The following is a 25,584-nucleotide window of genomic DNA, read 5'->3' on the forward strand; positions in this document are numbered from 1 at the left end:
ACTCTCTTGAGAGTAGAAAGGCCTTGCAGAGAAACCTTGACAACTTTGAAGGCTAACAATCACCAATCACATAGAATCCAACATGAATAAGTGCTAGACTCTGCATATGGAATAGGACAACCCTGAATTTATGCATAGTCTAGATAACAAGAAGCTGGGGAGCAGCTCCATGGAAAGGGATCTGGGGGCTCTGGTTGACAGCAAGTTGAAGATGAATCAGCAGTGATTTCTGGAAGCCATTCCTATACCCTAGGGTGTATTATACCCAGCACTGTCAGCTGACTGAGGGAAGAGACTTCTCTGCGCTGGTGCAGCCTCAACTCAAGCTTTGCGTGCAGTTTATACAGCACCACAACATAAGAAAGACATTAAGCTCTTAGATATTATCTAAAGGAAGGCAACAAAGCCATCATATATATGGTTTGAATATGGGGTAGAGGCAGGAGTGGGACTCAGTGATCCCTGTGGGTGCCTTTTAATTCACTGGAGACGCATCTTAATATGTTAAGCTGACTTATTTTCATGCCTCAGGATTTCCACAGCCAACTACAGAATCACACTTCATTAGGTACAGCTTTTCCAAGAAGGATTGGCACGCATACTTAGAATCTCTTTAAGCTGTATAAAGTAAGACCAAAACTAAACAAAATCACATAGTGCTGTGTGATCTTCCTCCACAACCAGGTCTCTCAAGTGTTAACACAGCAATATAGCGTCTCATGGTTTTAAGACTTTTGTCATTAGTATTCTACATCATAATATCATGTAGTGCATTGGGAGTTAAACAGTTAATGCTCCACTTCTATGGATTGTTGATAGTTCTGAGTACCTGGTTCTCAGAGAAGAGCAACAACTACACATCCCAGAAGACTTTCACTGTTCCATTCCTGTTTTCTATTTAGTAGGAAAGGTAAAACGGCTCACAAATCACAAGACTGCCCCTTCTTTCAGTGCTCATCTCGTTTGTGTGTGCTCCCTACCCATCTCGCCTTCAGTACAACAGTGAGACCTTCCACTTTTGGACACTCTCTCATTTTATTTGGTTTACACAATTCCAATTATATTGTAATATATTGTTTATCATGCATTCTGCCATCATATTTAGTAAATTAGTTTTCTCCCTTAGCTCATTGCTGCTGTTTTGTTTTCAGAGCCATCTCCACACCTTTTTCTTAACCCCGCCCCCTGTCTCAGGGTGGGGGGAGTTATGGGTCTCTCTGCCCCATTAGTCACAGAACCAGCCCAAAACCGGGCCAAACTGTTGACACAGTACAACTCCTTCTGCTAGCACAAGAACAAATACAGCCACACCACCTGATTTCAGGTCTAATTGCACCTTTCTTACTACATCCTGCTTTCAAAGGATTGAAAAGAAAGTTCACAGTACTCTGGAATAGATGTAATTCAGCAATTCTCTCTGCTCTTATCTTTTTTAATAGATGCTCCCATGGGTACAGTATAGAATCTGATAAACAGCACCATAATGTAGTGTAAGAGGTAACTTGGCTGTCAGAACATAGCTTCCAAGCTGCCAGGAAGTGTTTAGTGTCACTGGGAGGACTGTTTGGCAGTGCCCCAGGTCTGCAGCTAAGTGCGTGGGAAGAAAGCAGAGCTAATTTTCCGCAGCTTGACCTGCAACAATTCCAACTGAGTCAAGTTTCTCATATTTTAAAGGAAGTTACAAAGAATGAAGTGGAAAAACATTTAAAAAAAACTGAAGTTGAGTAACAGAAAATGAATGTCTAAGTAGCAACTTGTTTTCTGCATTTGTCACTCTTATGAGTAAATGGCTATATATTTCCACAATGTTCGGTCAGTGTATTTCTACATTTCCAACTAATTTGAATCTCTACTAGAGCCTTTGCTCTACACTTCTTTTAAAGCATGAGTATTAGAGTATCCTGAACTCTAGAAGACAAAACCACAGGCATCATCAAGTTCAACACCTGGATCCATCTAGGATCACCCAAAATTCCAACTCTTATTTTTAAGAGCACTATCCAAACACTTATTTCAGTAGGCTTAGTGCCAAGACGGGTTCCCTGGGCACCTGTTCCAGTGCCCAATCACTGTCTTGGTGAAGAACCTTTTCCTAAACCCCGACATGACTGTCCCTTGAGGCAGCTTCACACCACTCCCTTATGTCCTGCTGCTATCACAAGAGATCAGCACCTGCCCCTCCACTCTGTGTGAGATCGGGGTCTACAGCTTTGAGGTCTCCCATCAGTTCTCTAAGTTGAAACAAACAAAGGGACCCGAGTAACTCCTCATACATCTCACCCTCTACACCCTTCATATCTTCATAGCCCTCTCTTAGATGTTCTCTAATAGTAGTTGAATACCTGTTCATTTTTCCTCAACTCGTGTTGTTATACCACTGAGGCATATGGTGATTCAATTTTCCATTATAGAAATTAAAATGATTAAATTATAATTATGTAACTGTTATTATCCCAGTGGCATATGTTAATGTTTGGGTATGTTAACATGTCCACACTTTATCACTACATTTCTTTGAAATATAATTATTTTGAATTGCTTGACTGTGAAAAAAGCATTAAAGTTATTAAAATTATAAACATATTTTGCATCTAAGGGATTTATGCATGCCAGTGGAGCCCAACTTAGAAAGTGACTTTCCAGAAATATACAGAAATTCATTATCTGAAGAATAAAAATCCACAGCATAAGACATAATATATCACCTCTAAATACCAAATGATTTTTTTTTTATCTGAATTTCCAATAGCAGAAGTTCTTTCTATCAATGCTAAGGTTACAGAAATTTTAAAACTTCACTGATATTTATCACATTCTTCTTATGTTGCACAGAGCAAATAACATACAACACACATTTGGAAATCCCATTATCACAGTCTGGGTTCCATGAGTGTGTTATCTCCATACTGTACAAGTGATTTCTTGTGCTTAGAAGCAAAAGACAGACTAAGGGAAGTAAAAGGAAAATCGAGTTAGAAGCTAGGTCTTAGGCTTCCCTGGTTCTACTAACTCAGCTTTGAACTATATAAAGGACAAGTGGGCCTCACCACCACTGTGCACTGTTGACTTGGTTTAGTTGCTTAACACAAAACCTGTTCACGTTCCAGCGAAGCAGGAAAGTCTGCAAAACAGTAAGTATAACTTCACAGAATTATACTCTTCAGAAAAAATAATGCAACGTTTATCTATTAGGAAAAATCCCCATCCACTACCCAGCCTTTTGCATCATCTTATGCAATTCATCTTCACAGCTATTAATAGATCATACCTGTAAAACGCTTTCTAGTTCACTTCTTTCCTTAAGAAGCAATTCATATTCATCCTTGTGTGTTCTGAGAATATCATCCTTTTCACTCGCAAGTCTTTGTTGTTGTTCTTTCCACTTCTGTTGAGCAATATGAAATGTTTTCTCAGTCTCTACCAGTCTCTGCTGAAGCTTTTCATTGAACGCTATTGTTTACAGAAAAAGAGGAAGAAAGATGACGGTACTACTGCTAAGCACGCTCAGAAAAAAAAATGTGACTGTTGGCTCTTCTATATTGTGATATTCTCTGGAACATTACAACAAATATTTCTAGCACAGGAGGGCACCACCTCCACTATAAAAAGGAAAAAAGTTAAGGCTTGAGTAGCATCTTTCTCACACAAGGACATAAGAATGCTTTTAGAGATTTTTATGAATTGAAGCACTTCTCTTGGATAAGACTGAAAACTTGAGCTAATTCTTTCAAGTGAGGTATCTGTAGCATGGAGGACATTATTTCAGATTTCCACAATGTTTGGTCAGTGTATTTCTACATTTCTAACTGATGTGAGCCTCTACTATTTAATTCTGAGTTCAGTTAAACGCGGTTAAAGACTATAAAGATATGCACCCACCTAATGAAAGGATCCTCTACTCTGCCCTGGTGAGACCACATTTAGAAAACTGTCCAGTTCTGGGTTCTCCAGTTAAAAAAAGACATAAATCTCTTAGACGGAGCCCAGTGGAGGGCCAAAAAGACGATGAAAGACCTGGAGTATCCCCTGTATATGAGGAAAGACTGAGTAACCCAGGTCTGTACAGCCTGGGGAAAAGATGACTTAGGGGGAATCTGATAAATGTTTATGAATAACTGAAGTGAGGAGGGAAGCAAATGGATGAGGCCAGGCTCTTTTCAGTGGTGCATAGTGATAGGACAAGGAGTAATGGCCTAAAACTTGAACACAGGAGGTTTCATAAAAACACACAGAAGAACCTCTTTACAATAAGGGTGATGGAGCACTGGAAAAGGTTGCAAATACAGATTGTGGAGTCTCCTTCTATGGAGACATTCAAGACCTTTCTGGACGCCCACCTGTGTGACTTACTGTAGGTTACCTGCTTTAGCAGGGGGATTGGACTATATGATTTCTTGAGGTCCCTTCCAACCTCAATACTGTGATTTTATGACAATAGGAAAACCTGCTGAGTGAAGCCACTGATGGAGCGGAGGGAAGGGATGCCATCCAGAGAGGGCAGGCTTGAGTGATGGGCCTCTGCAAGCACTATGAACTTCAAGAAGATTAAGTGCAGGATCCTGCATCTTGATCATGGCAATCCCAAGTACAAATACAGGCTGAGCGATGAGCAGGTTTTGAGCAGCCCAGCAAAGAAAGACTTGGGGCTAGTGGAGGACAAAAAAATGAACATCAACAATGTGCAGTAGCAGTCCAGGAACCCAGACATATTCTGGGCTGTATCAAAAGCAGTATAGCTAGCAGATCAAGAGAAGATTTTTGCTTTCCACTCTGCTTTAAGGAATCCTTGCTTGCAGTACTGTGTTCAGCTCTGGGGCCCCTAACATCAGAATGAAATAGAACTGTTGGAAGAGGTCCAGAAGAGAGCCACAGTGACAATCAAAAGGCTGGAGCACCTCCTCTCTTGAAAAGGAGAATAAGTTGGACTTGTTCAACATGAGAGAAGGCTTTGAGGAGATCTCACTACAGCCTTCCAATATTGTCACGGTTTTAAGATTTTTGGTTATCAATATTCCACATCATAACATCATGTAGTGCACTGGGAGTTAAAGAGTTAATGTCCAGTTCTGGGTACCTATCCCGGAAGAAAATACCCCAGTCCCATACCTGGACTTTCCATTCAGAGAAGAGATGAAATCTCTGGCAAAGTCACAGTACCTGGCTCTCCTCCCATCTATTTACCCCAAGTGCATATCTTGCCTCAGCATTAGTGTAAGCTCTTCAGTTTTTCAGAGACTCTCATTTAATTTATTAGTTTTAATTCTTATTATATTGTATTATTGTATGTTATCTTGCATTCTGATATTTAGTAAAATATTTTTTTTCACCTCCTTCAACCAGATCGTTGCTGCTGTTTTGTTTTAGGCCCACCTATCTTTTCCTCTTTCCAGGGCTTGGATCCATGGGTCACTCTGCCTTGGCTTCACAGAACCAGGCCAAACCAGCCCATAAACCATTGACTAGTATCTAAATGGGACCTACTGGAAAGGTGAAGGACTCTTCATCAGAAAGTGTAGCAACAAGACAAGGGTATGAGTTAGAAATGAAAAGAGAATAGACTCAAGATTAGACATCAGGAAGAAATTCTTCACTATTTAAGTGATGAGGCAATGGAATAGGTTGCCTAGAGAAGTTGTGGATGTCTCATTCTTTGAGGTGCTCAAAGCCAGGTTGGATGGGCCTTTGGGCATCCTGGTCTCTGAAAGAAGTCCCTGCCCATTGCAGGGCAGCTGGATCTAGGTGATCTTTAAGTCCCTCCCAGCTCAAGCCATTCTGTGATTCTATAACTCAAGGCAAGGTAAGCCGGTGAGAAAATGCTTACCCTTTACAAGGAATCTTTGTGTTGCTCAAGTTCAGACCAGTCAAAAGAAGCCTCAGAAAGAACAGGGGAAAAAAAAAAAAAAGATGAAACATTGACAAGGGCTATAGGACATAAGGGCTCATTTGTGTCCAGCCCAAGCCAGATAAGGTCACATCTAAACACTGAAGAGCTGTAGAGCTGTAGAATCACAGAACCACCAAAGTTGGAAAAGACCTTAAGGATCATCCAGTCCAACTATCCACCTATCAGCAATAGTTCTCACTAAACCATGTCCCTCAACACAATATCCAAACATTCCTTGAACACCTCCAGGGTCAGTGACTCCACCACCTCCCTGGGCAGCCCACTCCAGTGCTTGACCACTCTTTCAGAAAAATAGTATTTCCTAATGTCCAGCCTGAATCTCCCCTGGCGCAGCTTGAAGCCATTTCCTCTAGTTCTATCACAAGTTACATGAGAGAAAAGACCAACCCCCAGCTCACTACAATCTCCCTTCAGGTAGTTATAGAGAGCAATAACGTCTCCCCTGAGCCTTCTCTTCTCCAATCCCAGAACAATCCTTCAATCCCAGCTCCTACAGCCGCTCCTCATAAGGCCTGTGCTCCAGACCCCTCACCAGCTTTGTCGCCCTTCTCTGAACCTGCTCCAGTGCCTTGATGTCTTTCTTGCAGTGAGGGGCCCAAAACTGGACACACGTGAGTGACCCAAAACTGGAGATGTGGCCTCACCAGAGCTGAGTACAAGGGGACAGAACGCTTCAAATGGTGAAGAAAATAAGCAGAAAGTTACAAGCAGCAAAGGAACCGAGAAGCAACTTTGTAACTAATGTACTTCTTTGACAGCAGTTGCAGAGGAAGAGGAAAAACCAGGGGAATTTCAACTCAGACAGACTGCGAAGTATAGTTTCTTTCTGATGGTGAAAGAAACTAATACACTGACTTAGAAGAAAAATTCTGTGAAATCTCTTATCCCTGTTTTTGCCCTTCATTTCTCTTATCACAAAACAAACTAATCTGTTTGGTGAGGGGGAATCAGGGTGAGTACACTGTGATTACTACAGTGGCAGAAGCCCCTATGGAGTCCTACTTCCCAGACCCTGCCAGAAGATCACTATTTTGGGCCCAGTCTTACTCCATTCCTGCCTCTCTTCTTCTATCCCACCCAGGTCCCTCACCCATTTCTCTCCTCCTGTTCTGGCACTTTCTGTCTGTTTGTTTGCTCCCTCTTACAATTTACCACCCTTTCTGATCTATGTTTCTAGAGGTGCCAAAGGCTCACTTGCGGGCACACTGTTACAGTGGGTGGGTGGGTTCACTGCGTGGGGCTAACTACAACTGATCTCCTGTAAGGTTCAGCCATGGACCTGTGCCCACCACCCACTGCCAGTTACATAATGGAGCTGCCAATAAACACAGATTTTTCTGCATCACAGGATATTACAAAATGAGATTTTAAGTATGTTTAAGTGTACAAACACCTACTACTCACATCTAAATCAGAACAGACTCAAAACTGACATGTAAACTCGCAAAATGAGCATCTAAAGATAGTCTCCTTTAAGTAAGAAAACAACAGTTCAGGCTTGAAATTCCCAAAGAATGTTTTGCTACATCTTTTATTCTCCAAAGGATTTAAAAATGCAGTTTTCCAATTATCTTAGAAACACCTGGCACTTTCAAGCATTTCCAAGTCTCTAAAGAGACGTGGAAGACAAGTTCTACATAAGAAGCACCCCGAACTCCTCACTAAAAAAAATCCACAATTCAAACTCAAATACACTTCCTCTACTAGATTATAAGGTATTATATTTACTTCGGTAAGTAGAAATTGACCTCTAAGTGAGATAAGAATGAGAAATTTTCACATACACTGTTGAGAAGAATGAAGGAAATAAAGAGTTTCTTAATGTAGACTAGCTACTAGACTAGCAGTAAGTGGCCGATTTTTATCTAGACATTTTTTTCCTGCTAGTCTATGACTACTGTCATATTCCCACAGAACAGATTAACTTTGCAACATATATATATTACCCATAAAAAGTGAAGCAAGGAGGAAGAATGGGAACTAGACAAGAATGATGAAAATGATGCTTTTGAAGAGGTGAAATACAAAAGAAATGTTAGAAAAATAAGTTGTTGGAAATAGTACAAATGGAGAGTAATACTTCTTTTTTTAAAGGGAACGAAGAACTGCTCTGCACTACTGTTCAGTTAAACGTGGATTAATCATGATTAAAATTCTGAACAAGGACAGCAGTTAAAGAGGGAACAACAGAATGTGTGGAGAGAAAAGGAAAAAAAAACAAAATGACAGACTTAAGAGTTTAATTTTAACTCATGCATGAGCCACCAAGCGTAAGAGTTTACAAAAACAGATGGCTAAGAAATGGAAAAGAGATCAAAAAAAAAAATACAGCAATAAGTGGGGAACTTAATTAACCTACTGGAACTCAGTTTCCTTCTTGACCTGAAAGAGACTTTACCATTTTTCAGCATTTACTCTTTTCAAACTTACCTTGCAGCTCTGCAAGCTTGTTTCTTGCATCATTTAACTCTTCTTCTACAGTACATATTCTCAAACGAGCATCTTTTTTGGCAATTGCCAATGCATACTCCAGACTTTGTCGAATTGCCTCTCCTTTCTCAAATTCAGACCGTAATTTGACAATCTGGATTTCATAGTCACGCAGCTACAAAATAAATTTGTTTCAGAAAACTGGCAAGAATGCTCTCTTAAAGAAGCAGCATATTACAGAAATACATCTAAGGAATATTTTAGAAAGCGAGCTTCAATCGCGTTTGCAGATACCTACTCATTCACACATATCTGAACTTAAAATCTAATCTACTGCAAAAGACAAAATTTGTGTAAATGAGTACTGATTATTCCTGTTGTTTTATATAGCCAAACTATTCATATTTCTAGACTGAGTTCTGGTATTCCAAAAATACTCCTTCCATTTACCAAAACTGTTCTACCATAAGATAATAAAAGCTGTAGTATTATCATCTTCCTGGACCTCAAAGGCAAAAACTGCAGCAACCAGAACACTGTGTTCAACTAGCGAATTTATATTAATTTTCTCCAAATTTAACACTTAAAAGACAGTCCAGTATCCTTCATGACTATCAGACATCTAATAACTGACAGGCGTGCAGTATGAACAAAGTTTAGTCCAATATAATTATTCAGTCAAGCAGAATGCAGCTAAATTTGAAAAACTAAGAATGAAAAATCCTTTAAAAAGTAATTTCCTCTCAATTAAGGAATGCAGACCAGTCATCGCTACTAAAACCTGTGTCTAGAAAATAAAATCCAAGCTATTTCATTACAAGAAGGTGGAGAGTAAATACAGATCTCTTCAGAACATCAACAGAGTTTGACTTCAATAACAGTGGTTGTAGCTAACTTGAGCACTTCCATTATCTGTAATCATCTGGCACAAAAGTATCCCAGGTAGTTCAACTGCTTGAAAAGTAATCCAACTTTGTGGTTCCAGTACAACATAACACAGCACATGAATTTTGTTGCACACACTAAGTTTATTCTGAACTTAAAAGGTTACTGTTCAAATTTAGATAACTCCTGGGACCCATTTTTACGGAACAAACCCACAGCCAATGGGACAGCAGGAAGAGAATGCCATACAAGACCAACAAGACAGAGGCATCTCTTAAGTTGCATGCAGACTCCAATAATGAACAGATGTAAAAAGCAAGTTTGGCGTAATGACCAGATTTAGCACCAAAAATGAATGAGTAACTGCACCAACCACCCATAGCAAACTCTTAAGACTAGAACTGCTATCCAGAGAGGTAATTTCTCTGCACAAGCACAAGTCTAAAGCAACACATCACCCATCATATTGGCTTTAGCAAGAGTGGTAAATATTCCAATAGCAAAAAGTCCAAATTGATTACTGATACAGCTGTACTCAGTGCTCATTCTCCCTTACGTATGTGAGTGCAAAAAAATGGATATGCAAATTAAAATAGATTAGTTCTTAATACTTCAATACTAATTTGTCACAGCATCACGAGGAAAAATCTTTAAGTTGGTATCTTCATTATTCTAAGTATTTCCCTACACATGGAGTCTTCATTCAGCAGTGTGCACTTGTGGCCAAGAGGGCCAATGGCATTCTGGGGTGCATTAAAAAGAGTGTGGCCAGCAGGTCGAGGGAGGTGATCCTCCCCCTCTACTCTGCCCTGGTAAGGCCTCATCTGGAGTACTGTGTCCAGTTCTGGGCTCCCCAGTACAAAAAAGACAGGGATCTCTTGGAAAGAGTCCAGCGGAGAGCCACAAAGATGGTGAAGGGCCTGGAGCGTCTCTCCTATGGGGAAAGGCTGAGTGAGCTGGGTCTGTTTAGCCTTGAGAAGACTGAGAGGGGACCTGATCCAGGTCTATAAATATCTAAGGTGTGGGGGGCAGAGTGGCGAGGCCAGACTCTTTTCAGCGGTATGTGGAGACAGGACAAGGGGAAATGGCCGAAAACTGCAGCATAGGAAGTTCCGCACAAATGTGCGCAAGAACTTCTTTACGGTGAGGGTGACGGAGCACTGGAACAGGCTGCCCAGGGAGGTGGTGGAGTCTCCTTCTCTGGAGATATTCAAGACCCGCCTGGATGCCTACTTGTGCGATCTGGTGTAGGGAACCTGCTTTGGCAGGGGGGTTGGACTCGATGATCTCTGGAGGTCCCTTCCAGCCCCTACAGTTCTGTGATTCTGTGATTCATTAGGGAGAGTTTTTGACAAATGTCATGATATTTGTGCTTTTGCAATAAATTATGCAAAATTACAAATCTGAACTAAGATAAGACATTGCAAGACCATTAAAAGATACCCCATCTGGATGTGATGCACACACACACAAAAAGGCTTTGAATTTATGAATTCTGCAGAATTAAAACAATGCCCTAATATTCTGGCAAAAAATATATATATATATAAAATAGATATTTTATGTATATATATATACACATACACACACACAGGTAAAACTAAATACAGCCCCTTCATCAGGATAAACAAGCTATGATTTGTATCTATTTGTGCCATTGAGCAATTCTGTCTAACAAGATACTGGTAGAGGCAAGTACTTTCCCTGAAGTGACTTCAATTATTAGCAAAGACAGTACAGCTGCTATCAGTCCGTATGAATAGCTGTAAGAGTTCTGTACTGTGATATCTTTGATGTTGCTTTTCTCTTTTGGCTAGTGACAGCATTTTTGACAGATCATATAAGAAAATCTTAATGAACACATTTACACTTCTTACAGGAGTAAAATAAAAGAGAACGAAAAGAACTTACTTCTTGATTGTGTTTAATGATGATGTCTACTTTTTCTTCCTTGGCTTGACAGAGTTTCCTTTTCAGATCTTCAGCAATGTCCAACTCTGATGCACTGCTATTCCGTACTGACTGTGACCCACTCTTGGCACTACATAAGCTGCAAAGTATGAATATTTCCAAAATACATGAATAGTACTTATAAATTTTAACATTCCCTTCTTTAAATGACTAGATTCTGAGGAAAAAAAAATGCAAAGCATTCACTTACGTAAAATTATGCCGTGTATTTGCTACCTAACTATTATTTTTAGAAAAAAGAGTTAGATGTAACTGCTCATGTAAGATATAGGATGTAGCAATAGGCACTGAGAAGAGAGACACTGGCTGCATTTCCGAGAGTTGATGTTAAAGTAATCATTATTTTACTATTTTTTATTTTCCTATTTCAGTTCAATAAGCTTTCAGGACAGCTTCAATACATCATTACACCTCTCTTTTGTCTCCTGCAGTAAGGCTCTTTTAAAAAAAAACACAAACACATGAGTTACTATCTCAAGACCACCTCTGCCGTAGAACAAATGCAGACCTTTGGAATGAAAATAATCTTTACATGTTTATCACATAGGTATACACTTTACATATATAAGCAATTGATTATGAACAATACAAATTCAAGGTCTACTTCTTTAAAATTCCCAGCACAATCATTTCAGTTAGAATCTCAATTAAAAATGAAACTAAAACTAGTAAGATAGATCCTTGCAGACCACAAATAATAATAAAATTAAAAAAACAAGCACTTATACGTAGAGTAGAAATTTAGTATAAAAATGATAATTTAATTAACTTGTTTGATAATCTCACATGCAATTACTGCTATTCAAGTTGGCCATACTTTAAGTTACTTCAAGTGTTAAAAATCATTTTTTGCACTCACACATGTAAAAAAAATTGACATTAGCTGCTCCACATTAAAGCAGAAGTTCAGGATCACCAAGAAACATACAGCCCAAAGAAACATGACCAAATTAACCACAAAATAGTCAGTTTCCAACAGACTTAAAAACAATAGAATGTTTATCTTCATCTAATGAGTCCTAAATATTAATTACAGAAGTAACAGAATTTATTACTATTTAATTATTTGTTGGTAAGGGTTTGTTTTTTTTTTTTAAGGACTTTTGTTTTTTTTTAACCAAGAGTCTAAGTTTTTATACTAGATTATTTTCTGTGAACGAGAACTGTATGTGTTAATACATGTATCTGAAATTTTTTTTTCAAAAGACAAGAATGCTATGAAAGCCAGGGAACTTAACATAACTTTTTAACTATTAACTGCAGTGGCATCACTAAAAAGAGGATGACATTTTATTTTTTAGCACATGTCCAAAGATATTTTATCATACAATTAGTAAGTCTGTTTCCACTTTATATATCAATATAAATTATATAAACACTTAAGTAAGTTAAGTCTATTTTCACTTTAAAACAAGACAAAGTTAATGTCAATGGGTTACAGGCTGGTTTGGCCCTATTCTGTGACTAGTGGGGGAGGAAGGATGGGGGAGTGCCCCACAGACCCATAGCCTGGGAAGGGAAAAGGGAAAAAGAGGAAAAAGGTAAAGAGATGGGACTAAAAACAAAACAGCAGCAACAATCTGAGGAGAAACAAACTAATTTACTAAATAAGATATCGGGATACAAGATAACACACTATGATACAATATAATTAGAATTGGAGCTAATAAATCAAGTTAAATGAGAGAAAATGTCCAAAAACTACAGGCTTTACTCTAATGCTGAGGCAGGTGAGATGACTGGGAGCAGAGATGAGCTGGGAGGGCAACAGATTAACAAACAGTTATTATCTTTCCTTCAGAGTGGAAACAGCAACAGAACAGCAAACAGACCTCTGGGGTATGTAGTTCTTCTTCTCTTCTGGGACAGGTACCCAGACCTGGAGCATTAACTCTTTAACTCCCAGTGCACTACATGATATTATGATGTGGAATACCAATAACCAAAAATCATAAAACCATGACACCTATGAAATAAAAATAACTCTGTGTTACAGTAGTTGTTCCACATGGTGCCATTTCTTTAACATATTTTGTACGCTTAATAAATGCAGGAGATCAGGACCATTAAAGCCTGCATGTACTTAGAGAAAATGCCAGGCACATTGCTAGCTTTTTGGTAAGGTGGAAGAAAGAATTACTGTTATTTTAAATAACTCTTAGCTAGGGCAGCAAGAAGGAGTGGTAGATCAAGCAGGAAACAAGAGATCTGAATACTGTGCGCTTCCAGAAGCTGTGTAAGAGCTTGTTTGTGGACATCATATAAATGTCCAGAGACTTCTCCTTCGCAACCCCCTCCCCACAGCTGTAAAAAAGATAGAAGAAAGAAAGGTAGATAGCCTTATTCAGAGATGAAACAAGGACCAGTCTCAACAAAATACAGCTATAAAAAGGCCAGGTTTCAAAGTTAGCAAAGCATAGGCTAGACTGGAAAAAAAATAATCTAAAGTGCCTCTCTGTCCACTCTCCCCAGCCTTCAAATCAGCAACAGGTATGGGAAGAATTAAAGATTTTGTTAAGTTTTGGGGCTGGGGAGGGCAGGAGTCATGGTTTGCACCAGCATTATTTTGCCTCTTAAAACCTGCTAATTATGTACTAATTGACCAGGGAAATAAACAGAAAAAAAGCACAACGGAGGAAACTATGAAATAAACGTGTGGCTTTGTGTGATTAATATTATAAACATTGGAATCAGTAGAAAAAGAGCAAACACAAGAAGTAAGATACTGGAGACAATCCAGAAATTGTATGTTGGCTTTGGATCATTAATATGAAAGGGTGACTACTGAAAAAGCAGCAGTATGTCCTTTTTTTGAATAGTATTTTCTGCATAGCTTCTAAAGCTCACAATGACATTACTGAAAAACTAATAATACAGAGTTGAAAACACTATTTTTGTTCTCAGCATAAAATCAAAAAGGAAGAACTTCTTTACTGTAAGAGTGACAAAGTACTGAAATGAGCTGCTCAGAGATCCCTAGTTGTGGAGTCTCCCTCTCTGGAGATATTCTAGACTGACTGGATACTTTCCCATGTGACCTGCCATAGGGAACCTGCTTTTAGCAAGGGCAGGGTTGGACATAAATCTGAAGAGGACCCTTCCAACCTTTATAATTCTGTGAGATTCTTCCTTTCATATTCAGACGAAGTCCAGAGGTGTTACAATATAAAGCTGAGGGAAGCTTAAATCAAAAACAAAAATCACACAAAATCCCTAGAAAGTGTTACAGTACATATGATTTGCAACCTAACAAGAATTCAGAGAAAGCTTTTTGTTTCTACTGTCTTTTATTAATAGTTCATTAGTAACTGCTTTTGAACAAAAAAACATGTATTTTATCAACTACAACTTTTATCAAAGGCACTGCCTTTAGAAGTATTTTGCAGTTTCTTAGTAACAGAAGCGAAACAACTTTTGAGTTCTACCCTGTAAAGTGCCCCCCTAACTCAAAAGCTTTAAGCTCCTACTCATTTACTAAGCCGGCTAGTTACAATGGACAAAGAACATGACAGAAGAAGGTTTCTCACCATCCTTCCATCTACGTGTAGCAGACAGCATATGGGAACTTTAACAGTGAGAATTTGTCTTATGTTCCACTTATCAATTCAATCCTCAAAACTCACCTATCTGAGGGAGTGGTCCACAGTCTGACTGCCTAACTCAAGTTTATATTCAAGGATTTTTTTCTTTCTGTCTATCCATGAGCAAGACTTAAACCCAACCTCTAAAACCTCAATTAATACAGAATAATTCTGGCATTTCACATCAGCATCCCAAACAGGAGACAGGAACTTCCTTTCTATGTAAGTTATGTCTTCCGCTATGACATAAGAATTCCTGTACATCAGATGGCCATTACAAATCTCTTTAGACAAATAAACCTTCTCATATAATGACTATAACAGTATGACAGCTTTAATGCATCATATCTGCTTCTTCTGACTTATACAGTCTCAGGGATCTAGAATGTTAACTACAGAAAGCTGAGCCATAGTACCAGACTAAGATTCAGACGTAAAACTTACTGTTTAGCTTCATGGTCAACATGGCTGACTGGAGAAGACAAATTCATTATGTCAGTCATGTGGCTTTTTAAGTCTATGAGCTCCGTGGAATTAAGATCATCTTCAACAATAAATGTTTTAAGTTGAGACGCTTCAAAGTTCCCTCTTTTCCATAAAATAAAGGCATTAAAACCTGTAACACAGAGACATAGTTTAGTTTACTTGGTGACATAATTTGTTAAAACACTTTAATGAACAGCATTACTGCAGCACCATCTGAACAATTACCATCAATTGTAATTTGACAACTGTTTTGTTCAGTAAACATCTGCACTGTTAGTTCTCTGAGCCTGAAAGGTTTAGATTAAAAAAAAATTGTAGAAAATCTGCTATCAGTTTTCAGATAGATGCAACAAAATGCATTGTCTGCACAGATTGTATCCGTCACGACAGCCTTCACTCTTAAGAGGATCGCAAACTTGATTTCTCTTCAAAATCATTCTAGGGGAGATTAACACTGTGTTTTGTTGGGCTTTGTTTTGGAGGTTTGTCTGGTTGCTTTTCACTTTCTTTTTTTTTTTTTCTTTAAGTAAGTCAATAATCAAGTGTCAGTGCAGAGCAACACAACCAGCCTTCTATTTCATAGATCCGGTACTTCCTACTCAACAGTATTTCTCCTGCATGAGATGCATCAGCAATATCAGAGAGCACAAAGGAGAACCAAGCTGTAACCCAGATCCTTTTTACTAGAAATTTCGTAATTCAGTATCAGCAATAGAAAAAAAAAAATCTGTATCAATTGCATTTTTATGACACACACTGTGTATACATACATCTGTATACATGTGTAACACATGTGTACCTATCCATCTATATATATTTACTTCAGGTTGAGTAGCAAACTCATAATCTATGAGCTCTTTAAATCAGTTAAGGCGAGCTCACAGGACGAACACACAACATTCAGCGCTCAGGTTAACGAGGCAAGGAACTCCAAGGCAGTTCAGCTCCCCGGCACCGAGGCACTCCTCTGTGGCTGCCCACGCTAACAGCGTTTCCCCGCCGACACGCGCGTCCGTACCACAGCTCCAGCAGGCCGTGGCCGACAGACCCTCACCGAGACGGGCTGGAAGCCAACAAGAAACGCCACAAAGGAGCGACATTTCGGCCGCCCGCGACCGCCACGCGAGGCGTCCCGGCAGCGTGGCCGCCGCCCGCTCTCCCGCCCGCCTCCAGGCCGGCCGCCGCCGAGCTGACCGCCAGCCCGGAGCGGCGCCTCACCGCCCTGTTCCACCGCACCCGATCCGGCCCGTCCTAGCTCATCTCGTACCCTCGCACCCCTCCGGGCCGCTCGGCCGTTAGAGTCCGGCAAGAAGAACGCGGCCCCACCCCGCCCCACGCGCCCGCGCGCCGGGACTCTCCGATTGCCGCTTCCTGTTGCGGCAGCTCCGCCCGAGTCTGGAACGCAGTGCGTGGAAACGCTGTGCCCGGGCACCGCCGGCGCGAGGCGGGAGGGAGCCGCGCATGCTCCCCCCTCGAGCTCGCGGCGCCGCCGCCCTCGGGCGGGTCGGGCGCTGCCTGCGGCGCGTTTGCAGTGCCCGCTTCCCGCCGGGGCGGACGAACGTAAAGTGGCGAAGTAATGCACAGCTAAAGCACCTTCCTAATTCCTTGCTCCCAAAGTCTTAACGTGTAGCCACTTACAAGCTTGCTCTGGTAGCAAGGAATTACAAAAGTGCTTTGGATATATTTTATTTCCCTATTTATGTGATTGGAATTTCCACGGACCCGGGGAAGTCTGTGTCCCGCTGAGCGGGATTGTATCGGAGCTCTCCCATTCCTCAGTCCTCTAACAGAATGTTGATCTGCATCTGAAGAAAACAAGAATTCTATGAAAAATGTATCACGATGTCCACAGATTACCAGACAGTCTGAATGAAGTACATAATCCGCCGAAGACCAAGTTATTCTCGAAAAACAATCCAAATATGGGCAGATTATTTGAGAATACACAGCACAAGCTGTCACAGTCACAATTTTCCTCATGTTTGTGTGGAACTTTCTGTGCTCCATTTAATGCCTGTTGCCCCTGGTTCTGTCTCTAAAAAAATCCTAGTCCCATCCTCTTGAAACCCTCCCTTCAGATATTTGTGTGTGTTGCTAAGATCCACTCTCAGTCTTCTCCAGAGTCTTAGAATCAAGTAATCATTAAAGTTGGAAAAAAAGCCCGAAGATCATCTAGTCCAACCATCAACCCATAACCACCACTCCCACTAAACCATCTTACTGGGTGCTGATTCAGGTTGCAGCTTGACATTGTCCGGATTTCCAATGAAGATACCAAACAGGACTGGCCCTAGAAATAACCCCAGAGGAGAACCACTAGTGACAGTTGCCAGCTGGATTTAACTTAATTCACCACCACTCTCTGGGCTCGACCATGCAGCCAGTTTGTCACCAGTGAACAGTACACATGAGCTGCCAGCTTCTCCAGAAGAATGCCGTGGGAGACAGTCAGATGTTGAACAGATGCAGGTCTCTCAGTATTTCCTCAGAAGAGGAAATTTGTAGCCCTTTGCTGGACTCTCTTCAGTAGCTCCCTGTCTTGAATGGACGAGCCCAGGAACAGACACAGTACTCCCGATGTGGCCTCAGAACAAGTCGCTGAAGAGGCAACATAGATCAGTGGATAGGGCATAGAATGGGCTCCCTCAATTTGCTGGCCACGTTCCTTTTAAGATATCACTGACCATCTTGGCTACCAGAGCAAACTGATCACTCATGGTCAACCTGTGTCCACCAGGACAACTAGGTGCTCCACAGAACTCCTTTTCATGATGTTCTAGCAAACCACCAGATTGGTCAAGTATGATTTCCTTTTGGTGAATACATAATGACTGCTCCTGATAATTCTCTTTTCTTCCACTTGCTTGGAGATAGCATCCAAAATAAGTTGTTCCATCACCTTCCCAGGAATGAAGGTGAGGCTGACTGGGCTGTAGTTTCCCAGGTCCTTCTTCCTGCCCGTTTAGAGGACTGGAGTGACAGGCATTCTTCCAGTCCTCAAGCACCTCTCCTGTTCCCCATGACTTTCAGAGATGATAGAGAGTGGAACCACTCCATCACTTTTGCTTGCTCCATCAGTATGCATGGGTGCATCCTGTCAGGGCCCATGGATTTGTGTGCATACAGTTTGCCTAGATAATCTCTGATCTTCTTCCACCAAGGGGAATTCTTCTCTTCCTCACACTCTCTCTCTTATCTCCGGAGTCTGGGATTCCTGAGGTGCAGTCTTAGCAGTAAACATTGAAGAAAAAAGGCATTCAGTAGCTCCACCTTCTTGGAATCCTGCATTACCAGGGCACTCACCTCATTCAGTGCAGACCCACCTTCTCCCTAGTCTTTATTTCAACCTCCCTTAGCAGATTTGATTCCATGTGGGCTAAAGCCTTCCTTGTTTCAGGAAGTCCTAGTACAGCACTCCTGTATTCCTTCCAAGTAGGCAGAATGTCTTCCCCCAGTCCATAAACTTCCCACAGTCACAGTTTAGAACATGTCACTGAAGAAACTACATAGACCAATGGATAGGACACAGAATGGGCTTATAAACACAGTTATCCTCATTACAATTGTTACAGAAGGGATTCCATCACTTTACTGTTGTCTATATTAATCTTAAGTACCTGTGTAGAGATCCACGAAGATGAGCTGTACGAGGTTCCAGCCAGCTCTGCAGAGCTGTATGGGTGCCATGTTTCTTCAGTACTGGAAACACAGGACTGATCAGTCCCATCACCAGTATTGTGTGCTCTCTTAGCATTACAGGGAGCTGTGCTGCATCATCTATTCTGAAGATTTGGGTTGCATTTGGTCTGGTAACCCAGTCTCCAGATTTGGTGTGACTGCTTAAGGTGGATGCAACAGCTGGAAGAGAACAGAATTGAGTCTTAATCTTTCTTTAACTCAGTCTGTTGGATTTAAGTGTTTGACATTCTGGAAAAAGGAAGAGAATAAATACATCAACATAATTCTGACCTTAGCAGAACAGGGAGCAACAACCTGCTTCACTTGCAGGCAGGATGCCAGCCTGCTGCTTTGCAAAGCTGCAAACCGACACTTGCAGGAAATCATTTGGAAGCAATGTTTTAAACCGATGATTCAAACTACAAGCTCAAGAAATGCCACTGTTCAGAAGGAGAACTGAACTGTTTTTCACCTCTGAAGTTTATTCATAGCTTGCAGTAATTTATCACCTACCAGGGTACTAACTTCTTACTTTAGCAGGTAGCAGGTCTGGTGGAGGAGCCACAGATTCTATCTTTCAAAACGAAACCATTTGCTAAAAATTGGTGATCCTCTTCTTAAAGTCTAATAGCATCGGTATGGTATGCTACTGTCTTCCAACACACTATCTTCAATGCAAAATATACGTATTTTGTTATTGTAAGTTGTTTTGAACAATTTGTCTGCAGTCTTCTGTTTATTCAACACACTAGTCTGTATTTGAAGTTTAGCTTCAGTCTATGTACTTAACAATGTACTAATGAGCCTGATCACTGGCAAAATGTTGCGGAAACTTTTTGTTTCGCTCTTAACACTGTATTTATTTTCTTTTTAAAAATGCAATAGTCTCAGTAGACTCTTTTGAAGAACACCTTACTTATAGAGGAAGCCAGAATAACACAATCCTAGGGTTTCAGAGGGAGCTCTGGGGATCATCTAGTCCACCCCTGCTACAGCAGGTTCCCTAGACAGGTTATGAGTATCTCCAAAGGAGGAGACTGCACAGCTTGTTTCAGTGTTTTGTCACCCTCTGAAGTTCTTTCTCACATTCAAGTCATCTTGAGTTGCTTTTTAATTAGGAAAAATCAAAATATTTTCAGCAGCCCATCTGTCATCCAAAATAAAATCACTGAATGAAACACACAGAGGAAGGCTTCTGATTCCTCAGAATTGACAGATTCAAAAGATTCTTTCCAAAAGCTTAGAAAATTGGAATATCTAAAACAAATTCTGAAAACATTGCCTGAAAACTAAGATGTGAACTTGTTTAATCTGATATGGAAGATGAACATAATTATATGACTAAACAGAACAATGACTGAGCCAAGGGAATTTCTGCAGATTGTCTGCTCCTGCGTAGTAAAATACTAATATATGCATTTATTTTTTCTTCAGTATCCAACACTTTATAACTTAGGAAAAAATAGTAAACTTTAACTACTGCTGAAATATGCATGAGTCGAAGCACCAAACCAAATAATTCTGTAGCTACCAAGGCAGATGCAATTTTGTGTCTATACTTTTATCTTCAGCTAAACAATTCCAGATGTACAGCCTACCTTGTTTGTAAACAGCTGCTGCCCCATACAATCACCTATTTTCCCAGAGGAGGAGTTTCTCTGTCAGGTGTGTTGATTGTCTTTTATTTTCTGATAAACTCTTGTCCAGCTCTGTGGGACAGAGATAAAGCAATCAAGAAAATCAACCAAATTTGACTCCTCTAAGCCACTGGAAAACTACAGTTTCTATCTGCTCAACTGAGTAGGAGTGAAGTTCTGCTGTTAACTTTTGTAATTGACCTTTCTGAATAAACCAGGAGAGCCTAGAACACAGCAGGACTTCCTCAGTAGCAGCTGCAGTCTTTTTTTTTTTTTTTTTTTTTTTTTTTTTTTTTTTGTCTCAGTTTTGTTTCAGTAACAAAACTAAAAGCAGGATGACAGCTCTTCTCAAGAGGACTTCCCCTCCCGCACCAATGAGATGGGGCAGAGCCAGCAGGAACCTAGCCTGTACAGCTGCGCCTCAGGTCTTGTATCGCGGGTGGCACAAAATGGCTATGTCTGACAGCGTTAGCGTAATCATGGAAAGACTGAAAAGTCACGGCATGTGCTACCTGTTCCATGCAACCCATCCCCCCCAGCTCTGGCAGCCCATCAGCACCAGCGTGCTGAACTGTGACTCGCTGAGCGTGACCGCAAGGTAGAGTCAAACGCACACGTGAGCTGACGGGCCTCGTAACTCTGAATACAGAGAAGGGCCAGACCCAACTAGACCGACAGCGAGGAAGAATCTATTTAATGAGCTGATTCGGCGGTGGCTGAAACGGTGTGAGAGGACCGTTTGGTGCTGACAGGCAAACAAGCCGGGCGCGGCCGGAGGAAGCCGCGGGTGCGCTGGGGAGAGCCGACAGCTCCGGGCCTGGCAGATGAGGGCTGCGAACCGCCAGGAAGCGGCGTGCTGTAGCGGCTTTGCACGGTGACAAACACAAAAGGCGCATTTGGGACAACCACGTTTCCATTACTCAGACGAGGACGGCGATAATTAACTGCTCCTCGCTTGTGAATGGGCGAAGTTATCGGCCGGGCAGAGCCCGAGGACGAGTCGGTGGACCTTAAGCGGGGGTCCGGGAGCCCGAGCGCTGCGGGGCGAGCTGCGGCGGCCGCTGGAGGAGCGCGACCTCGCCGCCCTCCCTCCCCATCCCTTCCCGCCGCTACAGCCGCAAGACCGCACCGCCGTTCCCTCCTCCCCCGCCCGGCGGCGCCGCGACGGCCCCGCCCCCAGCGAGCGCAGGAACGAGCCACTCGCAGCGCCGAGGGGGGTACGGGACGGGACGGAGCGGACCCGCGACTCCCTCGTCTCCCCGGGGCGCGCGGACGGCGCTCTCCCAGCGGCTGCCGCCACCGCCTCTCGGGCGGGCGGGCGCGAGGAGCCCGGCAGCCGCCCCCCCGGCCGCGCCGCGCGGTGCCCGCCCCCCGCCGCGCCGCGCAGGTGGTACCGCCGCGCCGGGCGGGAGGAAGAGGAGCGCGGCGGCGCCGGCTGCGGGTGGAGGTGGGCTGCGGGGCGGGCGCCGGCGCAGGGGGGAGCGAGGCGCTAGAGCGCCGCGAACGAGAGGCAGAGCCTGGCCTGCGCCCGCTTCGGCGGCTGCGCGCCTTCGCGGAGGTCGGGCGGTGCGGCCGTGTGGCGGGAGCCGCGAGCCGTGAGGGCGGGGACTGGATCCGCGCGTGGCCCGTGCGGCGTCGGTGCCGCGGCGGCGTTATCGGCCGTTGGTGCTCGGCGCGGGGACCTCGCGAGCGCGGCGCCGCTTCCCGCTCTCCGCATCCTCCCGCGGCACGCTTGTGTCGGCAGCGGGGCTGTCGCGCGGAGCGCCCTCCCCGCGGCCCGGTCCCTGCTCGCGGCGAGGCGACGGACGGCCTGCACGGCGGTGAGACGACATGAGCCGAGATTTTAAACCCGGGGACCTCATCTTTGCCAAGATGAAAGGTTATCCGCATTGGCCGGCCAGGGTAAGTCCCCTCGGCCCTTTCTTTCGCGGAGGATGCGTCCCCTCCCCCCCGCCTCTCCTTGTCCCGCCGACCCCGCGCCGCGCTGTCGGGCACCTGCGGGGAGCTTTGCCGCCGCGCTGCCGCCCGCCCCCCGTGCGGTGTCCCGGGCTGAGCCGACCACCGCCGCGCTGCAGGCCCCGCGCTCGCCCTGCCGTAGCTCTCTAGCAAGCGCCGGTCGTCCCAATTTGCGTAACTTTATTTTCAAAACGTAGGCTTCTGTGTGGTGGCATAACAAACACTGGAGCTGCGCGAGGACCCGATTATACAGAGCTACTGTTCCCGAATAACGGCTGTTTTGTTGGTTTTTTTACCAAAGGAGAATACCAAGTTGTGGTAGGGTTAATCTTTAGTACTGAAGTCAGGTATTTCTGTAGCTTTTCCTATAGGAGAAACTGAACTTAAGTGCAGAGTTGTCCGGTCCTTTCTCCCTTCCACACCGCTCCCTTGGAGGTGCCATGGCAAGTCCTGTGGCTGCTCCAGGGCATGCTAATAGACATGAACTTGTAAATTAGGCTAATCGTGAACCATTTAGCTAAGGTGCCAGGTTAAGAATTTGTGACTATTTTCCTGGACAAGTTATCAGCTTAGCTTACAGGTAGGAGGTGTTACTGTGCGTTATGCTGAAAGAGAGACTGTTTTTTGGATGGATTGTTGCTTGTACCTGTAGCAAGCTCATCGTGCCTCTCCTTAAAACAAACAACCAAAAAAAAATTTAAAAAAATGGAAAGTGTTGCTGTAAAATGAGAAGTGTTGTCACTTCTTACTGACTATTAACATACTGCCCTCAAGACCTACTTTACTTCTCTGTAGCGTCGTTTCTTTTTTTTTTTTTTAAATGCTTAGCATTTTTAAGTATTTTCCTTTAGACTGTTATCAACTTTTGCCTGAGTTTAATTGCAGTTTGTCTTTTCCTTAGGTGGATGAAGTTCCTGATGGAGCAGTAAAACCTCCAACAAATAAAATGCCTATTTTCTTTTTTGGCACCCATGAGACGTAAGTCCTTTATACCTGAGGGCCCTGTTTCTTTCATTGGGTCATGTTTCATTCAGCAGCGACTTAATGACTTATCTGAATGTTGTGTATTGTAAAACTGCAGTGTTCAGTAGTGTATCATCTCCTAAATTTATCTCTTCTGACAGGATGTGTTACTTTCACGTTTGTTTAAGCTATTCAGACAAATGGTAGACAGTAACTGTACCGTGTATTTTCTCCTTCTCAGTAGAGAAACAAATCCTACCCGAAGTGGTATGACTAAGTTTTTCTTTCTCTTATAATGACATTTAATTATAGTTCTGTATGTACTTAGAAATTGTTGAAAATCTGTTCTGAAAAGAAGTGGAATAACACTGACAACAATGAAGCAGGTAAAACTTGAGGAAGAAGCAAATTGCCCTTTCCATTGGTTTTCATTTTTTTTTTCCCCCCCCCCAGAGGCGTTCGTGCTTGTATTTGTTTTTAAGATCTTGAGGAAAAATGGGAACATATCATAGAGTATCCCGAGTTGGGAGGGACTCGCAAGGATCATTGGCTCCAAATCCTGGCTCAGCACAGGACCACCCAAAGCTCAGACCTTATGTCTAGCGTAGTCCAGATGCTTCTTGATTTCTGGCAGCTCAGTACTGTGACTGCTTCCCTGGGGAGCCTGTTTCAGTGCTTAACCACTCTCTGGTGAAGAACCTTTCACTAATACCATCCTGACCCTTCTCTACTGTAGTTTCATGCCATTCCTTCAGGTTCTTTTGATGATCATCAGACAGAGAAGATCAGTACTTCATCTCATCTATTCCTCTTGTGAGGAGCAGTAGGCCACTATGAGTAGGCCTCCTCTGGGCCATACAAACAGAGTCTTCAGCTGCTCCTCAGACGTCTTTCTCTCTGTATCCTTCACCATCTTCTTTAGATGCTCTAATAATGTCATTTCTGTAGTATGGTGCTCAAAACTGTACATAATACTCAAGTTGAGGCAGGACCAGTGGAGTGGAATTTTTGTTGGTGCTTCCAACAATGCTAGCATTTTGCAGTCGCACATTTGTTTTGAGGGGACTGCATTCCACTGCTAAGTTCTGTTGCAGTTCTGCACTGTTGAGGAAAGTTTCCTGGAAATAAGATTCAAAGTTGCATTGTTTGAATACTGTCTCTTTACCTAATGAGACACTTATTTTAATGGTAAATTTAAGCAGTACAGTAGGTTATCTTTATTCTTAGTTCTTTTTCCAAGATGCTTTTGCAGTAAAAAATGCAATATTGTATAGTTTATTTTCCTTGCTGATGTATATAGTTCTGGATTGATGTTGTACTTAAAGTAGTTGTTTCTAAGTTGGCAGACCTAGATTGAATGTAAAGGAGGAAGAGTTCATTGTCTAAAGCTTTAGAAATGCCTCTGCAAATTTTGAGAAGCATCATGGTACCTTTTAATTTTCAGTTATGTTTCTGACTTGTACTTGGCTTTGGAATCTTTTGCTAGTTCGCATGGGCAAATTTAGAATTCCTTTTCACTCATCCTTAACAAGATAAAGTTTTACTGCAGCCTAATTTTCATTGGGCTGTGTATGTTCAGGGCAATCTGCAAAGTACAAGAACACCCTTTACTGTGCAGCATACTATCTGAACTGTATTGTTCTTTAAGCATGTGATTTATGTAGTGCTCCTCAGAATGGTAATAGATGAAACTCAAGCTTTTCGATCATACTTACTGTTGCTTACAGCAGATAACCTGTGGGTAACAGTGGGAAGAAACCAATTGGGTGAAAGTGGAGAATGCTGTTTCCCTGCTTAGTTTTCTTTAGGTCTGTAGCAGTAAGCAGTGAATTAGTGATCTGTTGGAAATCAGTTAGATAGAACAATTTTCTGTACTTAATGAGAATATCAGTTTGGTACACTTGTTCTCTGCTTTGCTTTTCACAGTTAGTTACGCGTGTATGTAAACATAGGCACTCTGTACCGTATGATAAAATATTTCTCTAAGTAATGGCAAGTATCTGAAAACCTAAACAACTAGTTTAATCATACAGAAAGTCCTTGTGTGTTCTGTGTAGTCTAGCTGTGTGTAGGAAGAATTATAGGGGGAAAT

General features: G+C 42.4%; 2 protein-coding genes across 13 annotated transcripts in view; one reads left to right on the forward strand and one right to left on the reverse strand.

Moving 5' to 3' along the window:
• The window catches only part of CCDC171 (coiled-coil domain containing 171), a 178,313-nt gene extending 157,484 nt beyond the window's left edge, over positions 1 to 20,829 (reverse strand). For 2 of the 12 annotated variants that reach the window (XM_090132585.1, XM_090132586.1), the window contains exons 1-5: positions 16,277 to 16,476; positions 15,217 to 15,388; positions 11,132 to 11,270; positions 8,336 to 8,510; positions 3,269 to 3,450 (exon numbers count right to left, since the gene is read on the reverse strand). In XM_090132585.1, coding sequence (XP_089988711.1) covers positions 3,269 to 3,450; positions 8,336 to 8,510; positions 11,132 to 11,270; positions 15,217 to 15,388; positions 16,277 to 16,358 — 750 coding nt within the window. In that variant the 5' untranslated portion in view covers positions 16,359 to 16,476. Of the gene's footprint in view, positions 1 to 3,047; positions 3,235 to 3,268; positions 3,451 to 8,335; positions 8,511 to 11,131; positions 11,271 to 15,216; positions 15,389 to 16,276; positions 16,484 to 16,525; positions 18,847 to 18,875; positions 19,117 to 20,534 lie in introns of those variants that run through there. The other 10 variants (XM_090132587.1, XM_090132591.1, XM_090132590.1 and 7 more) reach the window with 10 other exon arrangements.
• A 1,153-nt stretch (positions 20,830 to 21,982) lies between these two features.
• PSIP1 (PC4 and SRSF1 interacting protein 1) overlaps positions 21,983 to 25,584 on the forward strand; it is a 34,997-nt gene continuing 31,395 nt past the window's right edge. The window contains exons 1-2 of the mRNA XM_031609949.2: positions 21,983 to 22,475; positions 23,431 to 23,507. Coding sequence (XP_031465809.1) covers positions 22,404 to 22,475; positions 23,431 to 23,507 — 149 coding nt within the window. The 5' untranslated portion in view covers positions 21,983 to 22,403. The remainder of the gene's footprint in view (positions 22,476 to 23,430; positions 23,508 to 25,584) is intronic.

The sequence above is a fragment of the Phasianus colchicus genome, chromosome Z (genome assembly GCF_987193195.1).
Source record: "Phasianus colchicus chromosome Z, bPhaCol1.hap1.1, whole genome shotgun sequence".
Taxonomy (NCBI): domain Eukaryota; kingdom Metazoa; phylum Chordata; class Aves; order Galliformes; family Phasianidae; genus Phasianus; species Phasianus colchicus.